Here is a 24,759-nt window from a genome sequence, read left to right as displayed (position 1 = left end):
AAAACTACTTCTGAAAGTTTGCTTCACTCCCTGAATGCTTGTGTACTGCTACGCAAGTCACAGTCCCCACCCTTCCAATGTAGCTAATTGCCAATTATGCACTCACTGAATGGATGTCTGTCTTCAGACAGCAAAGCTCAGGTCTGAAGACACATAATGAACTCACAACTTGCAGCCACTGCGGTTGTGCTTTGAATAAAAATATTTTTTTCTCTTAATTTGATACATAAATGTGAACACCTGCTAAAGCTGCTGAAAGGAATGTGATTCTCCACCCCTACTCTGCTCTTGTGAGCTCCCATCTGGAGTACTGTGTCCAGCTCTGGAGCCCCCAGTACAAGAAGGATGGGGAGCTGTTACAGCAAGTGCCAAGGAGGCCATGGAGATGAGACCATCTTAAAAATCTGAACGTGCACAAGTCCATGGGTCCTGATGAAATCCATCCACAGGTCCTGAAGGAGCTGGTGAATGAAGTTGCTAAGCCGCTGGCCATCATATTTGAAAAATCATGGCAGTCAGGTGAAGCTCCCGATGACTGGAAAAAGGGAAATATAACCCCCATTTTCAAGAAGGGGAAAATGGATGACCCGGGCAATTACAGACCAGTCAGTCTCACCTCTGTGCCTGGCAAAATCTTGGAGCAGATTCTCCTGGAAGGCATGCTAAGGCACATGAAAAACAACAAGGTGCTTGGTGAAAGCCAGCATGGCTTCACTAAGGGGAAATCCTGCCTGACCAATTTGGTGGCCTTTTATGATGGAGCTACAGAACTGATGGGCAGGGGTAGAGCACCTGGTGTCATCTACCTGGATTTGTGCAAAGCGTTCGACACTGTCCCACATGGCATCCTTGTCTATAAATTGGAGAGACATCAATTTGATGAATGGGCCACTCGGTGGATAAAGAACTGGCTGGATGGCTGCACACAAAGAGTTGTGGTCAAAGGCTCAATGTCCAGATGGAGACCAGTAACGAGTGGTGTCCCTCAGGGATCGGTGTTGGGACCGGTCTTGCTCAGCATCTTCGTCACTGACATGGACAGTGGGATTGAGTGCGCCCTCAGCAAGTTCACCGATGACACCAAGCTGTGTGGTTCGGTTGATACGCTGGAGGGAAGGAATGCCATCCAGAGGGACCTTGACACGCTTGTGAGGTGGGCTGATGCCAACCTCATGAAGTTCAACCATGCCAAGTGCAAGGTCCTACACCTGGGTCAGAGCAATCCCAGGCACAGCTACAGGTTGGGCAGAGAAGAGATTCAGAGCAGCCCTGCGGAGAAGGACTTGGGGGTGCTGGTCCATGAGAAAATGAACATGAGCCGGCTTCAGTGTGCGCTTGCAGCCCAGAAAGCCAACCGTATCCTGGGCTGCATCAAAAGGAGTGTGACCAGCAGGTCAAAGGAGGTGATCCTGCCCCTCTACTCTGCTCTTGTGAGACCTCACCTGGAGTATTGTGTGCAGTTCTGGTGTCCTCAACATAAAAAGGACATGGATCTGTTGGAACAAGTCCAGAGGAGGGCCACGAGAATGATCAGGGGACTGGAGCACCTCCCATATGAAGATCGGCTGAGAAAGTTGGGGCTGTTCAGCCTGGAGAAGAGAAGGCTGCATGGAGACCTCAGAGCAGCCTTCCAGTATCTGAAGGGTGCCTATAGGGATGCTGGGGATGGACTCTTCATTAGGGACTGGTGTGACAGGACAAGGGGTAATGGGTTAAAACTTAAACAGGGGAAGTTTAGATCAGATATAAGAAGGAAATTCTTTCCTGTTTGGGTGGTGAGGCGTTTGGAACTAAATGACCTTTAAGGTCCTTTCTGATCAAACTGTTCTATGATTCTATGAAAGGCTCAGGCCCTAAGCTTTTCCAATAAAGTACACCAGGCTGTTTGTCAGTGTTGGCATAGAAGCTATAAGGACTGTTTCCCCATTAACAAAACCAGGGTGGTGGTACTTGGTGCTGTGAAAATTTAGTTGTTATCTTTTAACACAGCATTCAGACAATACAATAAGGATGCCACAGGAAATGCTATGGATACTTTAGTAATGCAATAGTTGGTTCTGTGACACGCTAAGTCTGAATATACCCACTGAGTGATAAGGTGTATGCTTTGCCATTAGCAACCTGCCAATGGGGTCCTGTAAATAACAGAGTATGATCAAAGAGCAATAATGTTTCATCATGTGTCATAATGCAAGCCTATGAAGTACTAACTTAAAACCATGAGCACTCTTAAATACAGAATTTCCTAAACCCTGGAAATGGCACTACATGCACATAACAAAGCAAGTATTCATAACATGACATGCAAACAAACAGGTGTTAATGGGGAGAAACTCAGGTCGCTACAGACACACAGACATGAGAAAGTTTTGAACAATAACAATAGCTCACCCTCCTTCTGACCTGTCCTTAATGCGGAAATCATCTTTCCAGCACCTGCACTTACAGTGGTACCTACTGAAGAAGTCAGTGGTGCTCAACACAGCTTTCAGAAAGGGAAGGATAAAAACATAAGTCCTTTCTTTTTGTTCATTATGCACTTTGGCTTGATCTGTTGAGACATTTTCTACTGTTCAGCTTCATGGAATATAGGGATTTATTTGATCAAATGGTGTGCTGTTCAAGGAGAATAAGTCTGGTCAGTTCTGTGTTAAGCATCCTGTCAAACACGTCATGAAGACAAGAGGCAAATGATTTCCAGTCTTAGCTGACTCCCTTACTGCAGAAGCTCACCTGCAAAGTTGGATAAAAACCAAAACCAAGCTAAAATTGATGAACAACAGCCAGAATTATTCTATTCAGTATTTTCTGTTTTCTTTCGGGGTTGGGGCCTTTTGGATGTTTGGTGTTAGTTTTCTAATTATAGCAAAGTTTTCTCTTGGCAGTACTTAACAGCAAGGAGAGAGGCAGGGTAAAAGAAATGAATGTTCTGCTTCTAAGCCCCATGGATGTGATTCCTACATTTCAAACATGATTACTTTGTTTTCCCAACATCTGGGCCTGGCCTAACACCACTATCTCACCTAGAGAAAATGAGGGTTAATGTGAGACATACAGTAATTTATTTGGGAGCTTCCCCAGTACACTGCATTCCCTTATGTGGGACAGGCTATAAGTACAGAGACAATGACAAAGCTCTTATCTTGATCAGAGGGCAGAAGAGCATGGACACAGTGAATAAAGTCCATGTACCTAGTCAACAAAAAACCCTGCAGACACTGTGTTTTACCAAAATGTCTGAGAAATCCGTTAAGAACATTGTATTGTAGCATTTGAATCTCATCCTCAACTGGTCTCATACTGATGGAAAATGAACATGGAGCGACCACCAGTGCACCCTGGTGAAACTGGTTGGTTTAAAGTAAGCTTTTGCTAAGCCGGTGACAGCAAGAAAGGCACAGCCCTTTTAAGGAGACTTCTGCTGCCCTCTGCCTGGCTCCCCAGAGAATACACTGCTGGAATATTAAAAGCAGGTAATTTTGCACCGATCTGTGCTGAATTAACCAGCATTCTTTCTAGCAGCTGCTGATGTTCTTAAGCAGGCTGAAGGTGCAGAGATTGCTTTTCCCTGAACTACAGCATCAGACCAAATACTTACATTAGGGCTCAATACCTAACTAGTGAATTCCTGCCAAGGTGCATCATTTCCTGCCATCACTCAGGAAACCACCACCACAACAGTGTCAGAGAGTGGCAACCCTGAAATCCCAGCATCTCCCTGCCTTCAGGCCCCATAATTCAATAGGAGCCTAAAACCTTGTAGTTATTATTTAAAACTGCAGTAATGGTCTGCTGCAGTTCTCTAGGATGTTGATTACTGTCCATGAGCACTGGAGCTACCAATACCCTCAGTATTAGTGGAGGATGGTGATGATATTTATCCCTGCATAAAACTACTCACAAGCTGCCTGACTTATACGCTAAACTAGATTCCCCCATACCTTTCAGCTGTCAACTCAAGATGAATTTACAAGAAAGAGCCTATGCTTGTGTGACTGTATCATTGGAATAAACATTTTTACAGTATTCAAAAAGGTTATTTCAAAAATAATATCATACAAAATAGCTGGAGGTGTTTCATTTTCTCTGTAATGCTCCTTAAAATGCATTCTTTGTAGAATATTATCATATTGTCAGCTGACCCCAGAATATACTGGTATTATTAGTTCATCCCATCCCATCTCATCTGCTGTATCTCATAAACTATTCAAAGAAAGGGCTGCAATTTTATCATCGTTATTCCTTTAACATTAGAATCTCACACTGCAGGACAGCAAATAACTAACTCATGGAGCATTGGCTAAAAATACCATGGGCTGAGATTTCTACACAGATATTAGGACAAGTTCATAAGCTTTCCACTCAGAAAAGAAGATATGCCAAACTCAGCTGAGATATCATTTCAAATTAATCCAGTTCATTGGGATTTTTTAGGCCAATGTTCTCAGTGGATAAAAAAAAGTTTTAAATAATCCCTTTCAGAAATTTCTTAATGAAAACTTTCTGGATTTCCCACTAAATCTTTTATTCAAGAAAACCTAAGGAAAATGGTTTAGCTCAGAACATCAAACTTGAGTTAGAATACGCTGGCTTTTAGAGGCATTTTGAGTCACTGCAAAACTAAAATGCTTTTTTCTGCTGCACCTTAGTGCATCATAATGATAAAGGAAAAAAAAAGTCTGGAAAAAAATCCCTAGAGAAAACTGTCACTCCAGGAAGAAAGAAAGGAGAGAAGCATGATAGGATGTTACAATAGGGTTATCCTGACCTCACCAGCCATCTGACATTAGAAGTGGTAAGGAGAAGAATCCATGTCATGACAGCCTTCATTCTTTCACAAAGATAATAAATTGAAATAAAATGGCTTTAAGTTTCTGTGGACCACAACAGGTTTGGCAATACCTCTTTCTCCCCTTACAGCAGGCATGAGTTTGGGATCTGATAGCATCAAGAAACTAGACCTTACCAGGTTTGATGCTTATGCTAAAGACCAAGGTCCTTGATTAAATACTGAATAGTACTAAATGCAGGACAGAATCCCATTCAGTGTATCTTTCAGTTTGACACAGTACTATTCATAGATATTTCCTGAGTTTTCCAAAATCTTTACAAAGCTTCAGATACCCCACATTTCCCTAGAGTTTCTGAGATTGTGTCAAAGCCACATTAAAGAGCAGTAAATTACCTTGATGGCTTTTCTCCTGAAAACAGACCCCTGGCAATGTCATCAAACAAAGTAAGTAACTTTGACATTATTTGGTGTGTACTGATACTTCCTGATTTCATCCCAGTGCTTACAATTTCATTAGTTTCTTAGGATAGTCTGTGAAATGAAATCAGGCTGACTGATTCAAAACACTGCAGCTTCTCTTACCTTCTGAAGACAAGCAAATGTTTGACCTTTTGCCATCCTCCACAGATTCTCATAGATAATCATTAATAGCTCTAAGGTTGATACTGTTCCCTGTGTCACAGTATCACAGTATGTTAGAGATTGGAAGGGACCTCAAAAGATCATCTAGTCCAATCCCCCTGCCGGAGCAGGAACACCTAGGTAAGTTTACACAGGAATGTGTCCAGGCAGGTTTTGAATGTCTCCAGAGAAGGAGACTCCACAACCTCCCTGGGCAGCCTGTTCCAGTGTTCTGTCACCCTCACTGACAAGAAGTTTCTTCTCAAGTTTAAGTGGAACCTCTTGTGTTCCAGTTTGTACCCATTGCCCCTTGTCCTATCATTGTGCCCTAGGATGAACCAGCCCAGCTGATGAGTATGAAAAGTCAAGTTTATCTGCTTATTTTCTAACCTCTTCTTCCTAACCTTGATAGAAATTTTCCATGAACATCAGTGGTGTTAAAAGTATTGGCCTTTAGATGACCATTGCCATTTTCTTAAGCCAAAAAAGGCATTAAGTTGTTCATCTGCCAGAGAGCCTTCCTCGTGCTGCAGTTCTAAGAAACCGGTACTTTCCTTGGTCCTGATTATATTACTGAAATACAGAAATTTTATTCTTTATTACTTATATTTGCTTTGTCTATAAACTTTAAGGATACATGGAGCAAATCTAGAAGTTCTAGGTGCTGAAATTTTCATCTCATCTCAATACTCACTGGCAAACTCTTCAAGGATTGAGACAGCACAGAAGCATTCACTTTAGGCTGTGGCTCTGACACAGTGCATGCACTGGAATATGTTTGTTAAGGCTGAAGAAACAAAGGCAAGAACTGCATCCTTCCTAATGTGGGAATTCATATTCAATAACTCCTCCTGACTATTTCTTACCCTTCTCTTACTCTTTCATAGAAGCTGCATTTCTCTCCTTGTTAGAGGGGAATACTTATCACAGGTGGGGAAAGGTTCACGTTTTTCCTGCAGACACAGCACAGTGCATAGTAGAAACATCTGCCCTGGCTTTGCAGGAGTTAACTTGCTCGGCAGGAAGAAGCTCACTGCAGAAAGATAGAATCCCGACCGCTCTAACTGCGCTCCTGAAAACCAACGCACGCTCCCTGCAGGCTGTGCAGGGTCATTACAACCAATTCAAAAGGCTTGGTGCTGAATGCTCAGCTAGCTGTGCAACGCCTCTTGCCTTCTCCTCAACAGGGTATTTGATGTAAGTACTTGAAGTTTTTGTAAATTCAGAAAGCAAACAGCTGGAAGAGAAATAATTTGAGCTACTGAAGAATTTCTCAATCTTCACATCTCCTTGCTGCTTTATCTGTCTTCTAGCTGATACTGGAAAACTTTAAATTCTCACTAACTTTAAGGCTTTCTTCCTGGAGCTGCTTTATTTTCCTCATCGTTCTCCTTTGCTTTGGATTCTTCTTTCTTATTATCACCAGGTTTAAAAAAAAAAAAAGACTGCTAAGCTAAGGCATATTTTAAAAGACCTCCGCACTAGGCAGTTACCTACTTCTCTTAACCTCTTACCTTTGAGAAAATATTTTCTCCTTTGTTGAGTAAAAATCTGTGAGCATGAAAATATTTTGCATGTTAATTTCAGGAAAATCAGGTTTTAACAAAGTTAAAACTCACAGAAAACCTTTTATTTCCACCTGATTTTGTAATAAAACTAATTGATTTTGTTTCATTCCAATAAGATGAGTTGGTTTAATTGTTGTTTATAGTTAAATATAATAGCTTTCTCTCTCCAAATTACTTTAAAGCAAAAGCATAATTTTTTTCTCTGTTCCTTTTAGATTTTGGCCTCATTTTTAGGAGGAGATTACCTGTCACAACTGCTGAAATGAGCTACTCCAGATACAAAGAGTTGTGAAGCCAGCTTCACTAAATTACCCCTCTGGCTTCCAAGTGTCCCTGCAGAATTCAGTGGAAAGGAAGACAGATGAGCATCATAGTATCCTAAGGCTTGAGAGTTACATGAACCCAAAATCTTCAACAAGCAAAGTGTTCCATAACTTACAAAATGACTCTGCTAAACCTTGACCAACAAAACTGAACTTCCAGTTCATTTCTTGGAAAAGACAGTGTGGTATAACCAAGTCAAGTCAGTGAGTATCCCTCTCTGCAAGGCTGTCCTCCTTTACTGGTCACCCAGGCTAGCTCCTGATTATTCTTCAGTGTTCTGTCTGCAAGGATTGCAATTTTGAAGTGTGATCTAAAAGGTGCAAGACAGAGACTGACCTACCCGCTGGTGTGACAATCCAGGAGCAGCAGTCTTTTAAATGAGGCCCTACGCCCAAAGTACAATTAGCTTTACAGCCTAGAAACAACCAGCCTCAGCCATCACAGAGAAAGGTGATGATGTGAGGGCAACAAACTGGCCAGTTACTAGCACTAGCGGGCATCCAAGATACAGAGAATAGAAAGGGTGTCAATCTCTATTGTGTATTCTGAAAATGGAGCCCAAGCAAGCCATGAGAAATAATGGGGAATCAATAAGCATGAGAAGAGAAAAGAATGAAGGGTATGGTAGAGGTCTCCAAAACACCCCTTCAAACCAGCAGCCCTGGACTGCCACAGCTCCATAGCCTTATGAAGGAGGCACCACGCAGCCAAGGCTGAGAAAGCCTTGGAACATGGGCGTAGAAGCTGATCTCCCAAAGCTGCCTTCAGCTTTGTTGGCCTACTGTGGCAAAACCAGACAGGCTTTTAAAAGCTGAGAAAGACATTATTAGAGCATGAATGAAAATGAATCACTTTTAAAACAGGTCAGGCAAGAACAGATGTGCAAAGGCTCTGGAAAGCATACCTCCCTCATCTCCCTGCTGTGAGCCTCCACTGATGTCCTGATGCCACACATTGTGCGTTGGGTTCTTTCCTGAGAAAAGAGAACCTTTACTTTCCTGAGTGGCTGTGCACAATGGATTAAAAATCACCAACAAGCAGTTCCTGTCCCAGACAGGCATTAGCACAACTACACACGAATAACGAACCAATGAAGGTTGTACAGCACCTGTGCATCTCATCTTGAGCATCTGGACAGGCAGTATTTATGCACTCATTTTGGGTTGTGCCATTCCCACAGGTTCAGGCAACTCAACCTGCTTTGGCTGCAGAGCCTTCCTGGGCAAGCTTCCACCCCAGGCCCACCTGTGAGTTTCCCTTTTGGATGGATATCTGAGGAGGCTTGTGGCCATTAGGAATGTCAGCATCAATGACATTAAAACTTGTAATGCTACTGATGACTTCAGCTTCATTTTTAAGATGCAAAGACAGCTCCAACGTCCCCAAATCACAGTGTTTTCTGCTTTACCTTATTTACCTGTGCACACACACAAATCCATGGAGACTTTGACATCAGCTTTTAACAGGGCACACAGTTTTCTATCAAATAAAATGTCAGGATGTGATCTTCCATATTTCACTAGTGCTATTCTGCCATTTAATTTGATAACAGCTAAATATCAAGTGCTTACTATTTTGATGCTCTGTTCCATCAGCTATTGAATTAGAAATAATGAGACAGGTCTAAATTTGTGATTCATGATAAAACGGCCTAAACTAACCTTTATCACACAACAGACGACATCTAGTGATAACTGATTTAACAATCTTCTGTTTAGCTGTCCTACCATCTCTAACAGAAATAGGAGTATTAATGAAGGATAAGTTAACTTAAACATTACAAGTTTTTTCCAGACAATACAAATAAATTTATATTCACCACTTTTTTCTTTTTCACTTTTCTGCTATTAAAGACTCTCATTGAACCTGACAGGTATTTTGTGTATACGTCAAGTCTTTGTAGCTTCAGATATACTGGTGAACTTCTGAGGTGATTGAACAGTATCTCTGGTGTTTCCATGTGTGTTTTTCAATTTATCATCAGCTCTAATGAGAGCAGGCTCCTCACCCAAACTACCCCCTGAAGCTCCTCCCTGCACCTGCTGTAGAAACCGCCCAGTGCTGGTCCTGTCAGGAGTCAACTCATAGGAGCTTCCAAAAATTAACTTGGCAGAGTCTGAAAATATTAAAAGTATCTGCCCTAAAAGAAATCATCTCTCTGTATGTTTACTCTTCCCTGCATTTCAGCCTGCATCATTTCTCTGCTGGACTCAAACTAACTAACCTCTGCTGCATCAAATCTAGACATTCTCAGTGAACTGCAAGTCATCCATAAATAAAACCAGTTGCTAATTTTTCCTTCATATCCTTTATTAGTGACCATCAACAAAAGGTTGACTGAAATGTTACCCAATGTTGACAATAATGTTGAGGCTGAATTTTCCAGGTACGTTCTTCCAAACTCCGTTGCTTTGGAAAACAGGATAACTCAGAGATAATGAATTAACTGATGAAGTCTGCCTGTCAGTTTTGTCATTTGCTCACCAGCATACCGGTGAACAAATCTGCCAGGCCACACAGCAACTGCATGATGCATTTAAGGCTGAGAGTGATGGTGTGTTCAAGAGCAAAAGAGCAATAATTAAAAAGAATCACCTTCAAAAGCAGGAAACAGGGTCTGAACAAAATTATCTGCTCTAGACAAAAGGGGGCTTTTGGAGCAGAAATTTGTATTCAAGACAAAAAGACATTCAAGACACGCATTAATGTAAGTAAGATGGCATGTGACACACTGCCCTAGCGTGGAATGGCACAAATCCTGTAGGGGTGAGGCTGCAGCGTACCACCCAGAATGGGCTCTGTGCTGATCTTCGTCACCCCCTCAGGGAGCCGGAAGGTGAATGCCCGCAGCAGGTTGGCAAAGAAAATAAAGAGCTCAGTTCTTGCCAGATGCTCCCCTAAACACACACGGTGCCCTGCAGAAGGAAGGTGGGAAGGACAGAGAGTAAAATACCTTGACCTCAAAAGCAACCATATTTATCCTCACACAAAGGAATATTTGCTGAGTCCAGAATTTCTTTCCAACTTGATGCAATCAGTGACACAAAATTTGATGCAATTCTTCCTTTAAAGAATCCTGTCTGCAGCAACAGATAACTGTGCCCTCCTTCTGCTCTGAGTTTCACTTCAATTACCTCTAAAATCTCATCTTCATTTGACTGAGAACTTTAAAGGAATTTGTTCAATCATGTAAATGAAGAATGAGGACTTGCTCTTCCTAGGAGATATTGTGCTCCCATTTTGTATGCATAAAAAATCAGCACAGCTGCTTGCAAGTACTTTCCAAATGCATGTCTGGTTTTGAAATGTATGCACCAAATCAATAACTATAATCATTAGCAGAGAATTTCCTTCCAAAAATAGGGCAAGTTAGATGTATACATTTGTCAGGACATCTCTGATTTTCCACATACTAATTTTTTCAGTAGAACAAATGTTTAGAGATGGATTGGGAAACATTACTGGAAATAATCGTGTTGGTTTTATCATTGTTTTCCACAAAGAGTTTTAAAATAAACAATCAATGGGTTTTTAACAAACATCTTAATTCTACTGTCCCAATTCTACAGTCATCCCAACCATGAATATTTGTGCTGTTAGTGCATTTACCTATTGAAAATGGTAAAAAGGCTTCTTGGCTCACAAAGTTTCCATCCTTATTCAAAAAGTGACCAGGGTTGAACTGTCGAGGTGTTTCCCAGTGCTCTGGGTCATACAAAGATGAAGCAATATTTGGAAGAACTATGGTGCCCTGAAAGGAGAAAAACAGCCATTTAGTTCTGGCTGTCAATCCTCCCCCTGCAGTTGAAACTGGCTAGGTGAGACCAATGTGAGACTTCCTTCAGAGCTCAGTGCTGCATGCTGGCAGGTTCATTTCCCCAGTAGGATCAGTGAAGTCTATTTGTTTCAGGATGTCAGTCCAAGCCTGATAGTGGAAGTGGCCATGTCAATAGAAACTAACAACTTTATTCCTACTAAACCTATTTTCATTTCTAACATTAGAAGCCTCTGTAATTTAGTCTCTTTGAGGAAATCTAATTGCAGACCCTCATGCTTTTCCCTTGGATCTACTTACAGGTTTTCTCCAGGCAAGGAAATAAAAATCTTTCCAATGCCTTATTAGCACAGATTAGTCACGGTTTCCTTCAGTATCAATCTCTAAAGTTTTGTTTTCATTGGTTTGTAAAAATATTTGCTAAAATCCACTCTTCCATCCAGGGACACCTTTCACTACTGATAACCCTCTTGCAAGGGCTGTGTCACTCAACTCAGCCTGGCAGATGGTTTCTTGCCCTTGTTCCCATTCAGGCTGTGACCCAGAGGTATCCACCCCCACCACTGTGGAAGAAAAGATGTTGGTACAAATAGATTTTAATCAAACCTCAAACCTTGTTCTACTGATGCAGGAAAGGTCTGTAGCAACTGAGAAACTGTGTCGGTACCTTTTTGAGGGCAAAGCCAAGCAACGTAGTGTTCCTCACACACACTCTAGGCATGCCAACTGAGATAATGTTGCTGAAGCGCTGAACCTCATGAACCACAGCATTGGTGTAGGGCAGTTCTCTCCGATCCTCATAGCAGATTAACTGGGAAGGACCCAGAACGGCATCAAGCTCCTTCTGCACTTTCTCTGTAGAAAAATATACACAATTTCAGGTGGAAAATATGTCAAGTATTATTTCCACTAATTCCATTTTCAAAGACATTTCCCATTTAGAAGTATAAGGACAGCAACAAAACAAATGTAAAAATGGAAGTAACTTTTATAAAGAAAATAAAAGTAGCAAACATCTTTTTTAAGAAAGAGATACTTGTTGTCCAAAAAATTAAAACTCTTTAAAAGTTGCCCTACTAAAACTTAAATGCAAGAGAAGTGATTTATCTTTGTGTTTCCCTTTGGCTAGGTGCCTCAGAACCACTACAGCCAGTTAGAACCACTAAGCTCACAGCTTTTTGGAATTTAGGTCAGGTGAATCAGGGCCTTAAAAGCCTAATTCCTATTAAAAAAAACAGTTCTCATGAAGGACAGCTGTTAAGTGAAGCAACGCCAACTAGAACAATGTCCAAATACCTTTAAAGAAAAACAAAACAAAAAAACCCAAACAAACCTGGATATGCTTCTCGGTGCCTGTGTTTTTACCAAGAATAGCATGATTTAAATTGCTTATTGTACAGAAATGTTGGGAGCATTAACAAAAGTATAAAAATTGTTTTGTAAACTTCAAGACAGGCAGAACACACACAATAAAAATGCCTTAGATTTTTGACAGAGGATCTTGTATTTTTCCAGGCTTTATGAAGCAACACTAAGATGCAGGGAAGCACATTATGCATTGATCAGTTTGTGCACCCTCAGGTCAAGCCTGCTTAGTGGCTGACAGCAGTCCCTCACAAAACCATGTTAGATCCTGACAACAGAGATTTAAGCATCTTACAGAATTTCAAATGTATATCCAGAAAGATTTTTAAAGTAAATGTCCTTTTATGAAGAACTAGCTTGCAAAATCAAGCCCAACTACTTCAGGATCCAGCATAGTTTGAAGTGATTGGTCACTCAGTAAGTCTAAATACACGTCTCTGCTTCACTAGTCCAGGGAACAAGAGCCTGATTCACTCAGCAGGCAAAAGGACAAACTTTTCTATACGGTACACGGTAGAACTGCATAACATTGTCAGTGGGTGTCAATACAGGCAAAAGTGTGAACAGGTTCAACAAGAAGCCACCAATTAAGCAGGGACAGATGCGCTGATGCCAGTTCATTATGAGTCGAAGTGCAATTTATGACTCAAGACAACCAGGAAGGCTCATTCTGCACACACCCTACTTTCCCAAGTATGTGCAATGTATTATATTTAAATAAATAAAATTATTTAGGTGAGCCAGGGCTTTCATAACTGTAATCATATTAGGTGATAATTATGCAATAACACAAGCTTAAGTAGACCTTCTTGTCTGACAGCTCCAAGTTGAACAATTTTTTCTTATTTTCATCTCTTTCCTCCATCCAAAATCCTTTTCTCCTCTGGGTATTTGCACATATTCTGCTGTCTAACAATGAGATTTCTCTCAGCCAGCATAAGGGATCATTCTTTCCTTGCTTTTCACTCAGTGTTCTATGAAAGTGATTGGTGGTTGTTCAAAAGCTAAACTTGAAAATAAACTTCTTAAATATACATAGACATAACAAATGAGTCATCAAATTCCTCTCCTCACTGGAATAATTTCTGTTGCAATTCAAATACATCACAGAATTAATTTAATCACAGGTTAGACACTGTGATACCTAGGGACCATAAATGAACTGATGGACAAAAGTAAAGTCAAAGTTGCCAACTAACCTTTAGGTGATTCTCTGCTACTTCTGTGACCTACAGAGCACAAAGAAGTGCAGGATTCACCATAGCACCCATCACTGATACCCAGATGATACAAAGCAGAATTGAGGGGAGATTCCAGAGTGACATCCCTACTATCACATATCAGTTTCTGGTTCTTTTCAGCCTTCAGTCATATTTATGTCTCAGACAGAACGCAATTCAGTTTCTCAAGGTACCACCAGCCCCTCACCAATGGCTGCAGCAGTGGCCACTGTTTTTCAAGCATTATGTGTGCAAACCCTCTGACTTCCCAAACAGCAGCTCCAGTCCTCCTACTCCATTGGCGATCGTACCACAATCTTAATTTCCCCAAAGACCTCAACCCCTCCTATACAAATGCACACTTCCCCAGCCGTTAACTCTTCCTGGGAGCTTCCTTAAGCCCATGACTGCTGTAAGAACTTGTACACAGACACTGCAGATCCACCAAAGCTGCCCAACACAGATCTGTCAGTACAAAAAGGCCCATGTGCCACAGCTGCATGGTAGTATCTAGGAATACTGTCTGATCCATGAAATTGTTATGACTTGGCTGTTCTGCTGCATCAGAGGTATCTGTGATGTGCTTAGCTGCTCACCTTGGATGTCTGGATTTGCCACCATATAGAGAAGTTACTCACCCTGGATGTCTGGATTTGCCACCATATAAAGAAGACCCCAGTTCAAAGTAGTGCTTGTTGTCTCTGATCCACCCAAGAAAAGGTCATTTATAGAACAAACCATGTTGTCTTCATTGTATGTAGACCTGGGTTCATCTCTGGTCTGCAGATTATAAGAAAAAGTAGAGCTTTATACAGGAAAGTTCTAAAATCCAGAATAGGGTTAGATGGGATTTTATCACCGGTTTCAAGCTGCAGTGTGCTCTGCCTATAGTACAATACAGAAAGACTAATAAAGAATATTAGACACCAAAGACAATTATCAATATGAAAACCTGACACTTCACAAACAAGCCATGTTTTCTCCACTCTCAAAATCACATGTTCTCCACAGAGATGGATTTTTGGCTTGATTTTGCAAACACTGGTAAACGAGATGTTGCTCTGAACATGTCTACCAGGATGTCATTCTTCATGCCTCGTCATATTCCATTACTCAGTTTTTCTACCAAGCAATACAGTGACCAGGTAATGAGCATTGGGTTGTCAAAAGTTCTTAACCTGTGGTATTCAGACTGCTTCTGCACTGAGAGGCCACGATGACACATATGTACAGCTGCTCCGGAGTTTTACAGTTTCCACTTAGAACTGCAAGGACATGTATGTATATTCTGAAACTGTAAAAGAATACTATTATGATTTGGGGGAATTCATTGTCTATATTTAGGCTATGCTCAGGGGTCTTGGACCTTTCTTTTGCCAGTGGAGAAACTGGAAAAGTGGAAAGAATGTTTTTCCCTGTTGTAAAATCATCTATCTTTACCTATTGCCCCTGTGTATCTATTACAGACATATTTTTAATAAATGAACTTGGATGATTTCCATACAGCGAAGTTGCAGAAGAGTTTGCTCAAACAATATCTGGTCCACTGATATTCAAGTCTCAAAGATCTTAGAAAAGCAGTGAAATGTCTTAGAAACAGTGAAACACTTTGGAGGAGCAGATCAGTTAGCCTCCTAGAAGCAGCAGTCACTTCCCACTTCTCCAGGGGCTGAAATAATAGACATCCTCCACCTGGAATATCTTGTTTGGCTCTCTGAACTGCTCTCACCTTGTCACCCTTCAATAGTACCCCTTTAATCTTGTCACTTCTCCCCTTTATCTTTTTTTTTACCAAGCAGAACAGGAGGAGGAATACTGCCTAATGCAGTGGAGAAGAGGAGAAAGGAAAGGTGATCAAGTGAAGTTAGTTAGTAGGAGTCACAGAGAAGGGAGGGGATCCAGTTCCCAAGATTCAGCCCTTACATGCTGGTAAGGTCTAGAAAAGGAAGAGATTATGTGTTCCCACTCACAGCTTTTGAAAGTCTCCTACAGTCTTTCAAAACCTGATGGTACTGTGCCTGCCCAAAATGCTCTTATTTGTCCCAGTTCCCTTTGTCTACTTGCAACTTGTCTACTGCCCCTGGAACTCTCTGCCAGTCTTGTCTGAAACTCCACTGACTCCTAGATTATTTTCCCACAAAATGCTCTCAAAACCCAATTCAACTGTCTTCCTGCAGCAACCTCTCTTGACAAACTCTTATCAGCCAAATACCCTAACCAGAACATCCCACGCCTCCCCAGTACCTTCCCAATTCTCTTGTAGCATAGACTAAGTATTCTTTCCTGGAGGCCTTAAATTGTTTTGTAACTTGTGCCAATGAGAAAAATCTGGTGTGCTAACCTGCTATTATAGAATTGCAAGGTGCTGTTGTACATTAATAACTAGAAAGGATTCAACAAATCCCTGATTACTGGATTCACATTAGGGTGCCTATGAAAGATAAGAAATTGTGATAGGAGGCCTGAGACTGGACAATTTAATGGTCCATTTCTCCTTATTCCTTATGAATAAATGATTAAGCAGAAAAAATTACAGGAGAATTCCAGTATCTGAAGGGAGTCTGTAAGGATGCTGGAGAGGGACTCTTCATTAGGGACTGTAGTGCTAGGGTTCAAACTTAAACAGAGGAAGTTTAGGTTAGATATAAGGAAGAAGTTCTTTACTGTAAGGGTGGTGAGGCACTGGAATGGGTTGCCCAAGGAAGTTGTGAATGCTCCATCCCTGGCAGGTTCAAGGCCAGGCTGGACAGAGCCTTGGGCAACATGGTTTAGTGTGAGGTGTCCCATGGCAGGGGGGTTGGAACTAGATGATCTTAAGGTCCTTTCCAACCCTAACTATTCTATGATTCTAAGTACTTACTTTTTTAATGTGAGCCAAGTAAAAGTCAATGAAATCTTGTGGTTCATCTGGCATCCCACGTTCCATGTGCATTCTGATCTCTCTCCTTGTAAAAGAGCTCAGGACCTCATAGCAAGACAATGCCTTCTTATGAGGACCAGGGAGGCGGCACATCAGCCAGGGGAAGATTTCATACAGCTGTGGGAGTGACACACAAAGTCTCTACCACTAGAAAATGCATTTTAGGCCTACTAAAAAGAGATTGTAATATTCATGTTAGCAGGTGGTTTTGGCATGATTAGTAAAATATTCTAACAAAGATTATGTTTATGTTTTGAAGTTGTGAAATAGTGCACTATATAATTTCTGGCTGTGTTGATGGTAAGATTCAGAGTTCCACTGGCTTTCAGCTCAACCACAAGCCAAATTAGAATAATTATAATTAGAATGAATTGTATTCATTTATTCAATTCATGTATTTAGTTACAATGTACTGCATTCATATGTTTAAAGGTAACATCCTGCCCTCCAGTGGAGAATACCAGGAAGGCAGAAGCAAAGCCGCTGTAAACTATCCCCGCCAGGATGTGCAAAAGCAGTTCATACAACCCAGAGCAAGGGCTATAGGAACGCGGTAATCCCCCAGAGACCTCTCAAGGGTCCTCAATAAAACATGAAACATTTGAAACCCAGAAAAGCTAAAACAGCTACCTGACAATTCTGAGTGCTAGAAAAGAAGACACAATTAGCTGACATGGTTTAAATGGTTTAAACCCTTGTTCTTATTTCCCAGAGCGGTATCTAAATCATTGGAATAAAGCAAAGCTTAGTTAGGAAAGAGAATATACCTCCTTTTCTTCTCTATCCCAAAAGCCGGTCAAACCTACCACCACTGCACACAACTTATAGGACCAAAACTAGGCTAAGCAAAAGAGAAGCTGGTCATAACTCAATGAGAAGAATGCTCCATGGAATGTGGAAGTAAATCTCTGTGTTACAGGGACTGCTTACTTTTTTTTTTTTACATTAAGAGGCTACTGTATAAGATGTATGGGACAACTTTAGAAGTGGAACCAGAACCAGAACTCCTGGGCAGCTCCGAATACACTTCTGTGCAAAGCAGGCCTCTTCTAGTGACAGCTAAGACCTCAACTCTCAGAAGAGCCAAGCTCTTTTGATTTTTTGATTGCCAAGCTTACGGGTGTATTTGCTGGCTTAGCATTTACTATTTACTGCTGCCTGCATGTGGACCTGCTCTGCACTCAGGCTGAGGAAATGGAATTCCTCTGGGAAGTCTTCAAGTCTCCACTTCTTGTAGAAGAAATGGAGATAAGTAGCCAATGGCAAAACACATATTTGAATGATTATTCTCTCACTCTCTTCGTTCACCCATTCAAAAACTTTTGCCTAGCAGCTACCTCTTGAATCTGCATTTCTCACTTTCTGCCTTACTGAGAAAAAGACAACAGCTTACTTACATGATGAATAAAGCTGCCTCCAAATTTGAATAGACACTCTGTGGCTCTAATCACTTCATGGAAGGTTTCATCCTCTCTGGAGAAGCGATGTCCAAAAACAACAGCACAAATTACATTTGAGACAGAATGAACAAGAGAGAAAGAAGGATCCATGGGTTTCCCTGCAACCATAATAATAAATGTCACTGTTAGTGTTTCTTGTCTGCTTTAGTGAAATGAGAATATCTTACAGGTTACCCAAAGACAGCATTACATTTCACAGAGAAGCAGCAATCTTCTTACAAAATCAAACATCTTCAGAACTATGGTTCAACCTCATAAACCCAGGATGTGTGGCACCCTAAAGTAACATCAGATGTGTAAAATACTTCATAATATGATAAAGCAAACTTAGAGCTAAAAAAAAAAATCTATGCAAATTTGCTGTCTGGCAAATTCAAAATGTCTCAAGCATAGGAATGTCTGAAAACCCTACAGCCAAAGGGAATCTGAGGAAAGAACCGTAAGAAGAGGGGCAGCCTTATTCAGGAGGGACATAAATACATGTAAGGCTACTATATTTTGTCTGAATCTGCTAGAGGTATACAACCTTTTGTAAGATAGAATGTCAAACTTCCTTTGCCATATTCTGTCATAACTGACTTTAAAGTAAGTCCTGGAAAACTTAATCCCAATAAACTATTTTGTCAGTCCAGAATAAACTACTATAAACAACTCTGTGTATGTACTAATGCAACTGTCCAGCACCCGCTGCATGATTCTGATCACCAGCTTATTGGTCTGGGCTTTTTTTTCATAGAATCATAGGTTAGGGTTGGAAAGGACCTTAAGATCATATAGTTTCAACACCCCTGCCATGAGCAGGGACACCTCACACTAAACCATCTCACCCAAGGCTTCGTCCAAATTTGTCTTGAACAGTGCCAGAGATGGAGCATTCACAACCTCCCTGGGCAACCTATTCCAGTGCCTCACCACCCTAACAGGAAAGAATTTCCTCCTTATATCCAATCTAAACTTCCCCTGTTTAAGTTTGAACCCATTACCCCTTGTCCTGCCACTACAGTTCCTAATGAAGAGTCCATCCCCAGCATGCCTATAGCCCCCTTCAGATACTGGAAGGCTGCTATGAGGTCTCCATGCAGCCTTCTCTACTCCAGGCTGAACAGCCCCAACTTTCATCTTCATATTGGAGGTGCTCCAGTCCCCTGATCATCCTTGTGGCCCTCCTCTGGACTTGTTCCAACAGTTCCATGTCCTTTTTATGTTGAGGACACCAGAACTGTACACAGTACTCTACGTGAGGTCTCACGAGAGCAGAATAAAGGGGCAGGACCACCTCCTTTGACCTGCTGGTCACACTCCTTTTGATGCAGCCCAGGATACAGTTGGCTTTCTGGGCTGCAAGCACACACTGCCGGCTCACGTTCATTTTCTCATCAACCAGCACCCCCAAATCCTTCTCCGCAGGGCTGCTCTGAATCTCTTCTCTGCCCAGCCTGTAGCTGTGCCTGGGATTGCTCCAACCCAGGTGTAGGACCTTGCACTTGGCATGGTTAAACTTCATGAGGTTGGCATTAGCCCACCTCACAAGCTTGTTGAGGTCCCTCTGGATGGCATTCCTTCCCTCCAGCGGATCAACCGAACCACACAGCTGTTTTCCTGCACACATGGTCACATCTCAAACTGTCTTAGTTCTTAAACCATGAGATTTGTCTAGATTTAATTACTTTTAACTGATACAGTGCTAGCCACAGCATGTTCTGATTTACTATGCCTTTGCATAATGATGATTATTGAGAAATCCAACCCACATGCTCCTAGCTGAGTTGATCAGGGTAAAATGTTGTAATGAAGATTTTCATCACTGCTTTACAGAGTACATGCAAATGGTGTTAGAAGCCTTAATCCATCTGCATTGAGAATATGTCCATACCTTTATGCACCAGCACCGTATATGAGCCAGAAATGTGCCCTTCAGGCAAAGGCCATTATCATCCTGGGCTGCACTAGGGAAGTCATTGCTGGCAGGTCAAGGGAGGTGATCCTTTCCCTCTGATCAACACTGGTGAGACCCATCTGGAGTACTGGGTCCTTTTCTGAGCTCCTCGGTACAAAAGAGGCATCAACATGCTGGAACAAGTTGATTAAAAATCCACAAGGACAACTAAGGGATTGGAGCAGCTGATTTTAGAGAGGGACTGTTTAGTCTGGAGAGGGCTCAAGGAAGTATCTTAAGTGGTGGAGAGGAATAAAGAATATGGAGCTAGACTTTTCTCAGTATTACAAAGTGAGGCAATGAGCAAAAATTGAAATACATAAATTCTGCCTAAACATAAGAAACTTTTTTTTACTCTAGGGCTGATTGAACACTGGAAGAGGTTACCCAGAGAGGTGGCGAAGTCTCCATTCTTGCAGATACTTAAAATCCAACTGGTCTCAGGCATAAAAAACCTACTCTGATTTGAGAAGTTAGACTAAATCATCTTCAGATATACCTTTCCACTTTAAGCATTCTATAATATAAATAATAAATATGCTCCAGTTTTGCTCCCAATTTTAGTAGTTTTGGAAATAACTTTGAACAAGCATAGTCTTTTTTAAAACATAGGACTGGGGTCTTTGCATTTTCAGTCCATCCCACATAGACACTGTAAGACGCTGCACACTCTTGTGGAACAAAAGCTGCCCTTCATTTCAGAGCAGCACAGAGAAGTTCATACACTAAAAACATCAGACTAATGACAAAAATGAATCAGTATTTATTGCAGAGATACCTTTCATGCTTGCAAAGAAGGCTACAAGGTAGTGGGCCTCTTCTTGAACTCGATGTTCCAGACCTCTTTTCCCCAGACCAAGGTCACGTAAAGTCCTCAGAGCAAACCTTCTTTGCTGCTTCCAGGTGTGACCAGTTGCCAACATAATCCCTGCACCCATTTAAAGAAGAGGTCTTTCTTATGCTATTTACTATAGACAAAGACTACATTAAAAGATTTATTAAGCCACAGAATATAATTAAACTATTACATTGCCTATGAACATAAAGACAGAAAGGAACAGCTGTGGCATGTAGCATGTGGGCAGGGCTAAAATGGACAAACTCAAGTGGGTAATAAGATGACTTGCAGGATTAAGCTCATCCAAGACAGACAGTTACCTTGGAAAGTTTGACACCTGCTTCTCTAGATGCTCTCTGAAGTGCTTACCACCCACTCTCTTCTATGCCTGGAGCACACCTGATGAGGGTAATAATTCTCATGAGGGGAAAAGAGTTCTGATTGCCCACAGCCAGGGAGAAAAGCTCCTGTCCGCAGGGCATAAATGTTCAGTACCTAGGCTTTGTGACAAATATTGTCAGGAGAAATAAACATCATATACTAACAGGATCTTTAATGTATTATAAGAATCGCCAGTGACTGAAACAACTTCAAATTACAAATATTTAAGGAACTAGGTTTCCTTAAAAAATGTTGAGGTCCCAAATAAAATAAAAGTTGTTCCATAATGCATGAAACATGAAAATCAGGAGATTGGGAATTTCCAATATGATGGGGGAGTTTGAAACCTACAGCAAGGTTGAAACAGAAATGTACTGAACTTCTAGATGCAAATGTAAGAGTAAGAGAATATGCACAAAAGGAAGGAATTGAGAAGAAGATCCCATGATCAAGCTTACTCTTCAACTGAAAACGTAATGGTGGGAGGCAGCAAGTCCAGGACAAGAAGTGTGGCATTTCCTGTTCTTCCACATCGCTGTGGCACAACCTACCACTGCCTCATCTCATCACCTCTGAATCTGTTCCAGTGGATATTTCACACAAGGCATTATGAATCTCTTTTTGTTTGCTGGTCATCTCCTATTACTACCCAAAGGTTATTTCACCTGTCCCTACTTTGCAGTTCACCTGGCAGTCATTCCTCGCAGACAAACCCAGCTACTGTGGTACAGCAGCGTACTGTGGCACGGAAGCGGTTACAAGCTACAAAAGCTGCAAGTTGTCAAGATAAGGTTTCTGTGCAATATTTACAGCAAGAAATTCTCACCTTTTCCTTTGGCCATGGCTCTGAAGAAAGGAGACACTAGCCTCCCGGAAACATCTTCAGGGTGCGTGGTCATACCATCCTTAACTGCTTGAAATCCATTCAATACAACCACTGGGGCCCATCCAAACCATAAGGTGAATATGTTGCCATGAATTTTTGCCAGCTGTAGATGGAAGAGAAGCCAGGAAAGCACAGATGAAATCCCACACATTTCTAGCAAACAGAGGATGAACCTGTTTTAACAGTGATTACAAGACCAACCCTAAGGTGGAATGATTTTCTCCACCTTCCCACAAGATTACAGTTATCTATGAGAAAGCATGAATGTCTCTTCAGCATTTTCTGTTAGAAACAAATTAGTATTCCATCTTTTCAGAGCTACAGAGCTATGCCAAGAAACATTAGGTACTTTCTCTTACTCTACATAAGCCAAGGCTCAGTTCACACTGATTCATGTGATAATGGGTAATTTCTATGCAAGAATTTATTTCAAGAGTGTTTCTTGTACAGGCAAAGTGGCACAAAGGGAATACAGAAATGTCAGAGGAGTAACTCACTTGTGGAGACTGGACCAGTTACTTTCTTCTTCTCCCCTGCCCATTTGCATATTTAGGTGCTGGAACTTGAGTAAGACTATTCTGTCTGACAGTGTCCTTTACTTCCCCATCTGAACCTGCCATTTGGTCAGGATTACCTGTGTGCCTCGTCCAAATCGCAGTGACAGAAGCCACCGGAGTTGTCTATTGAGAATCCTGACAGCACTGCTAGAACCAAAAGAATGAAATAGAGGTGGCTTTGTGCACAGTAGTTCTCCTCACAAAACAACTAACGAAAGATTCATGGGGGTTATTTTTTATCCCGTTAATAGAAACGGGCATATACACACATAGTGCATCTTAAGTATTTATTTACTGTTCAAGCTAGAGAGTGCGAGTGCTCAGAAAGCTAAAAATCCATGTTGTAAAAGTAACTTTAACTAGTATTTCTTTTCCCCAACTGCAACTCTGACATAGTATCCCTAAAGGTATTTAATCCTAAACGATACCAATTTTCATGTGAATTTGTGGTAAGTGCTGATGGAAGGATATCAAGTTTAATATTAGTTTAACGAATTCAGTGTTAAAAGGTGATGGGCTTAAGAGCAGAGTTATTTTCACACATTCAGAACTTCCAATGCCACTTTTCTTAACGTGGTAAACTATGCTGCAATAATTTTTTCTTATTTTGCCAGCCAAACCAGCAGCTCTGAAGCAGACCAAGAGCAAATATCACATTAGCTAGTTAGCAATTACAGTATGTTACCAATGTACTTTTGGGAAAAGATGTTTTCATATAGCAAACAACATGAGAAATGGGAAATTACAAAGACTTTTGAACAAGTAGGAGTATCTGAAAATAAATACCTTCATGAGGAGATCACGGTTAAACTGAAAGTTCAGCTGTATCAAGGTCCCAAAAACTGGGAGAGGGATTGGTCCAGGAGGAAGCTGTCTCCGTACTTGCTGCAACTTCAAAAACTGCATTATTAGAAGAAATATAGCCATGGCTATAAGAAACTGACTTATTGTCAACATTTTAACAGCTGCTTTTACCAGCTTGTCCTCATTGGAAATAGTCTATTGAAGCTATTAAGGCTGGTTGTTCAACCAGTTTTTTCATAAGAGTTTAAATTTCATATAATAAATATTCCCCGCCCCTAACCCTCCCTCTTTATTATCTACCACTCCTTTTTTGTCCTACTTATTGCATTATCATGCTCAGGCATATTTAATAAGTGCATACCTCTCTCCTTCTTCTCATTCAGAATATATTTATCAAATATGGATCACAGGACTTGTAAGAATAGTGCCTTAAAAGACTAGGGCCAAGGTTTTCTAGGCAATGTACGCATATATACCCACACATAAATTCTCCATCTAATTTTATGAAGCAATTGTGGATGGTACAAATACTTCATGAATGCTTTTAGAAAAGCAATAGCCATACATTTAAGTTAAGCACGAAAGTGTAAGTGGATATTAAATCTTGAAGTTTTGGAAATGTTTTGTATATATTCCATATACACATATACCCCGTGATGGCAAGGCTGATAAAACTTAAAAGCCCACATTTATCTTAAGATGCATATCCGAGTACCTAGTGCTTAATACTAAAAGCAAAATCTGTTCGGTTTTCAAATGTAATTGAAAACATAACTGATTTAATATATAACCTTTTTTCTTTATTTCCAACCTATCTGCAATAGTTCGCTGAGGGTTTTGCCTGCTCCTCAGTTTCCCTTTGCAATCTTCACATAAAGGTGAATAGCCTAGGGGATACTTTGAGCAATCACCAAAAAGCTTGCAAGATAAATCAAGCACTGCTGCATACAGAAAGTACCAAGTACCTCTGAAACACAGGGGAGAAAACAAACAAAAGAGAAACCTTAAAGTCCTGCTGGGAATCCTGAGCTACAACAAGAACTACGGGCCCAGCAAGAACTAGTCATGACACGCGTCCTGTACTTGGCAGCTTGAGAATAAACACAGTCTGTAGCCAAACCTCCTTGCCAAGCCTCAACATATGCAGAAACTATAAAGCTAGCATCAGGGAAGTTTACAAGCCTGCAATCAGACCATGAAAAGCACATGAGAGGGATTCTAGGCACCACATAACAGTGACAGTTACAGCCCTGCTTTGCAGCTGTAGACTGAAATGCTAATGTATAAATGTTTCCCTGTGAAGAACAGCCAT

The 24,759-nt window shown here is 41.1% G+C and overlaps 1 protein-coding gene across 1 annotated transcript; it reads right to left on the bottom strand.

Moving 5' to 3' along the window:
* Positions 1-9,456: 9,456 nt before the first annotated feature.
* On the bottom strand, positions 9,457-23,711 carry LOC133209865 (cytochrome P450 2J4-like). The gene is made up of 9 exons (XM_061348729.1): positions 23,430-23,711; positions 22,027-22,189; positions 20,760-20,909; positions 17,983-18,143; positions 16,526-16,702; positions 14,304-14,445; positions 11,748-11,935; positions 10,915-11,056; positions 9,457-10,220 (listed from the first exon to the last, which is right to left on the bottom strand). The coding sequence occupies exons 1-9, from the start codon at positions 23,598-23,600 to the stop codon at positions 10,042-10,044; spliced, it is 1,473 nt and encodes a 490-aa protein (XP_061204713.1). The 5' UTR covers positions 23,601-23,711; the 3' UTR covers positions 9,457-10,041.
* Between the last annotated feature and the right edge of the window lie 1,048 nt (positions 23,712-24,759).

This window comes from Neopsephotus bourkii, unplaced genomic scaffold (assembly GCF_033783945.1).
Source record: "Neopsephotus bourkii isolate Nb327-2 ecotype Australia unplaced genomic scaffold, CSIRO-AGI_Nbou_v1 NB_369, whole genome shotgun sequence".
NCBI lineage: Eukaryota > Metazoa > Chordata > Aves > Psittaciformes > Psittacidae > Neopsephotus > Neopsephotus bourkii.
This window is presented reverse-complemented; position numbering and strand designations above follow the sequence as displayed.

Excerpts from the sequence above, each read along its gene's own strand:
- LOC133209865 (XM_061348729.1), bottom strand. The coding sequence starts at position 23,600 with ATGTTGACAATAAGTCAGTTTCTTATAGCCATGGCTATATTTCTTCTA. Across the intron at positions 20,910-22,026 it reads AGCCATGGCCAAAGGAAAAG|GGATTATGTTGGCAACTGGT; the intron begins GTGAGAATTTCT and ends AAATGGGTGCAG. Across the intron at positions 10,221-10,914 it reads CTTTTTACCATTTTCAATAG|GGCACCGTGTGTGTTTAGGG; the intron begins GTAAATGCACTA and ends TTCCTTCTGCAG.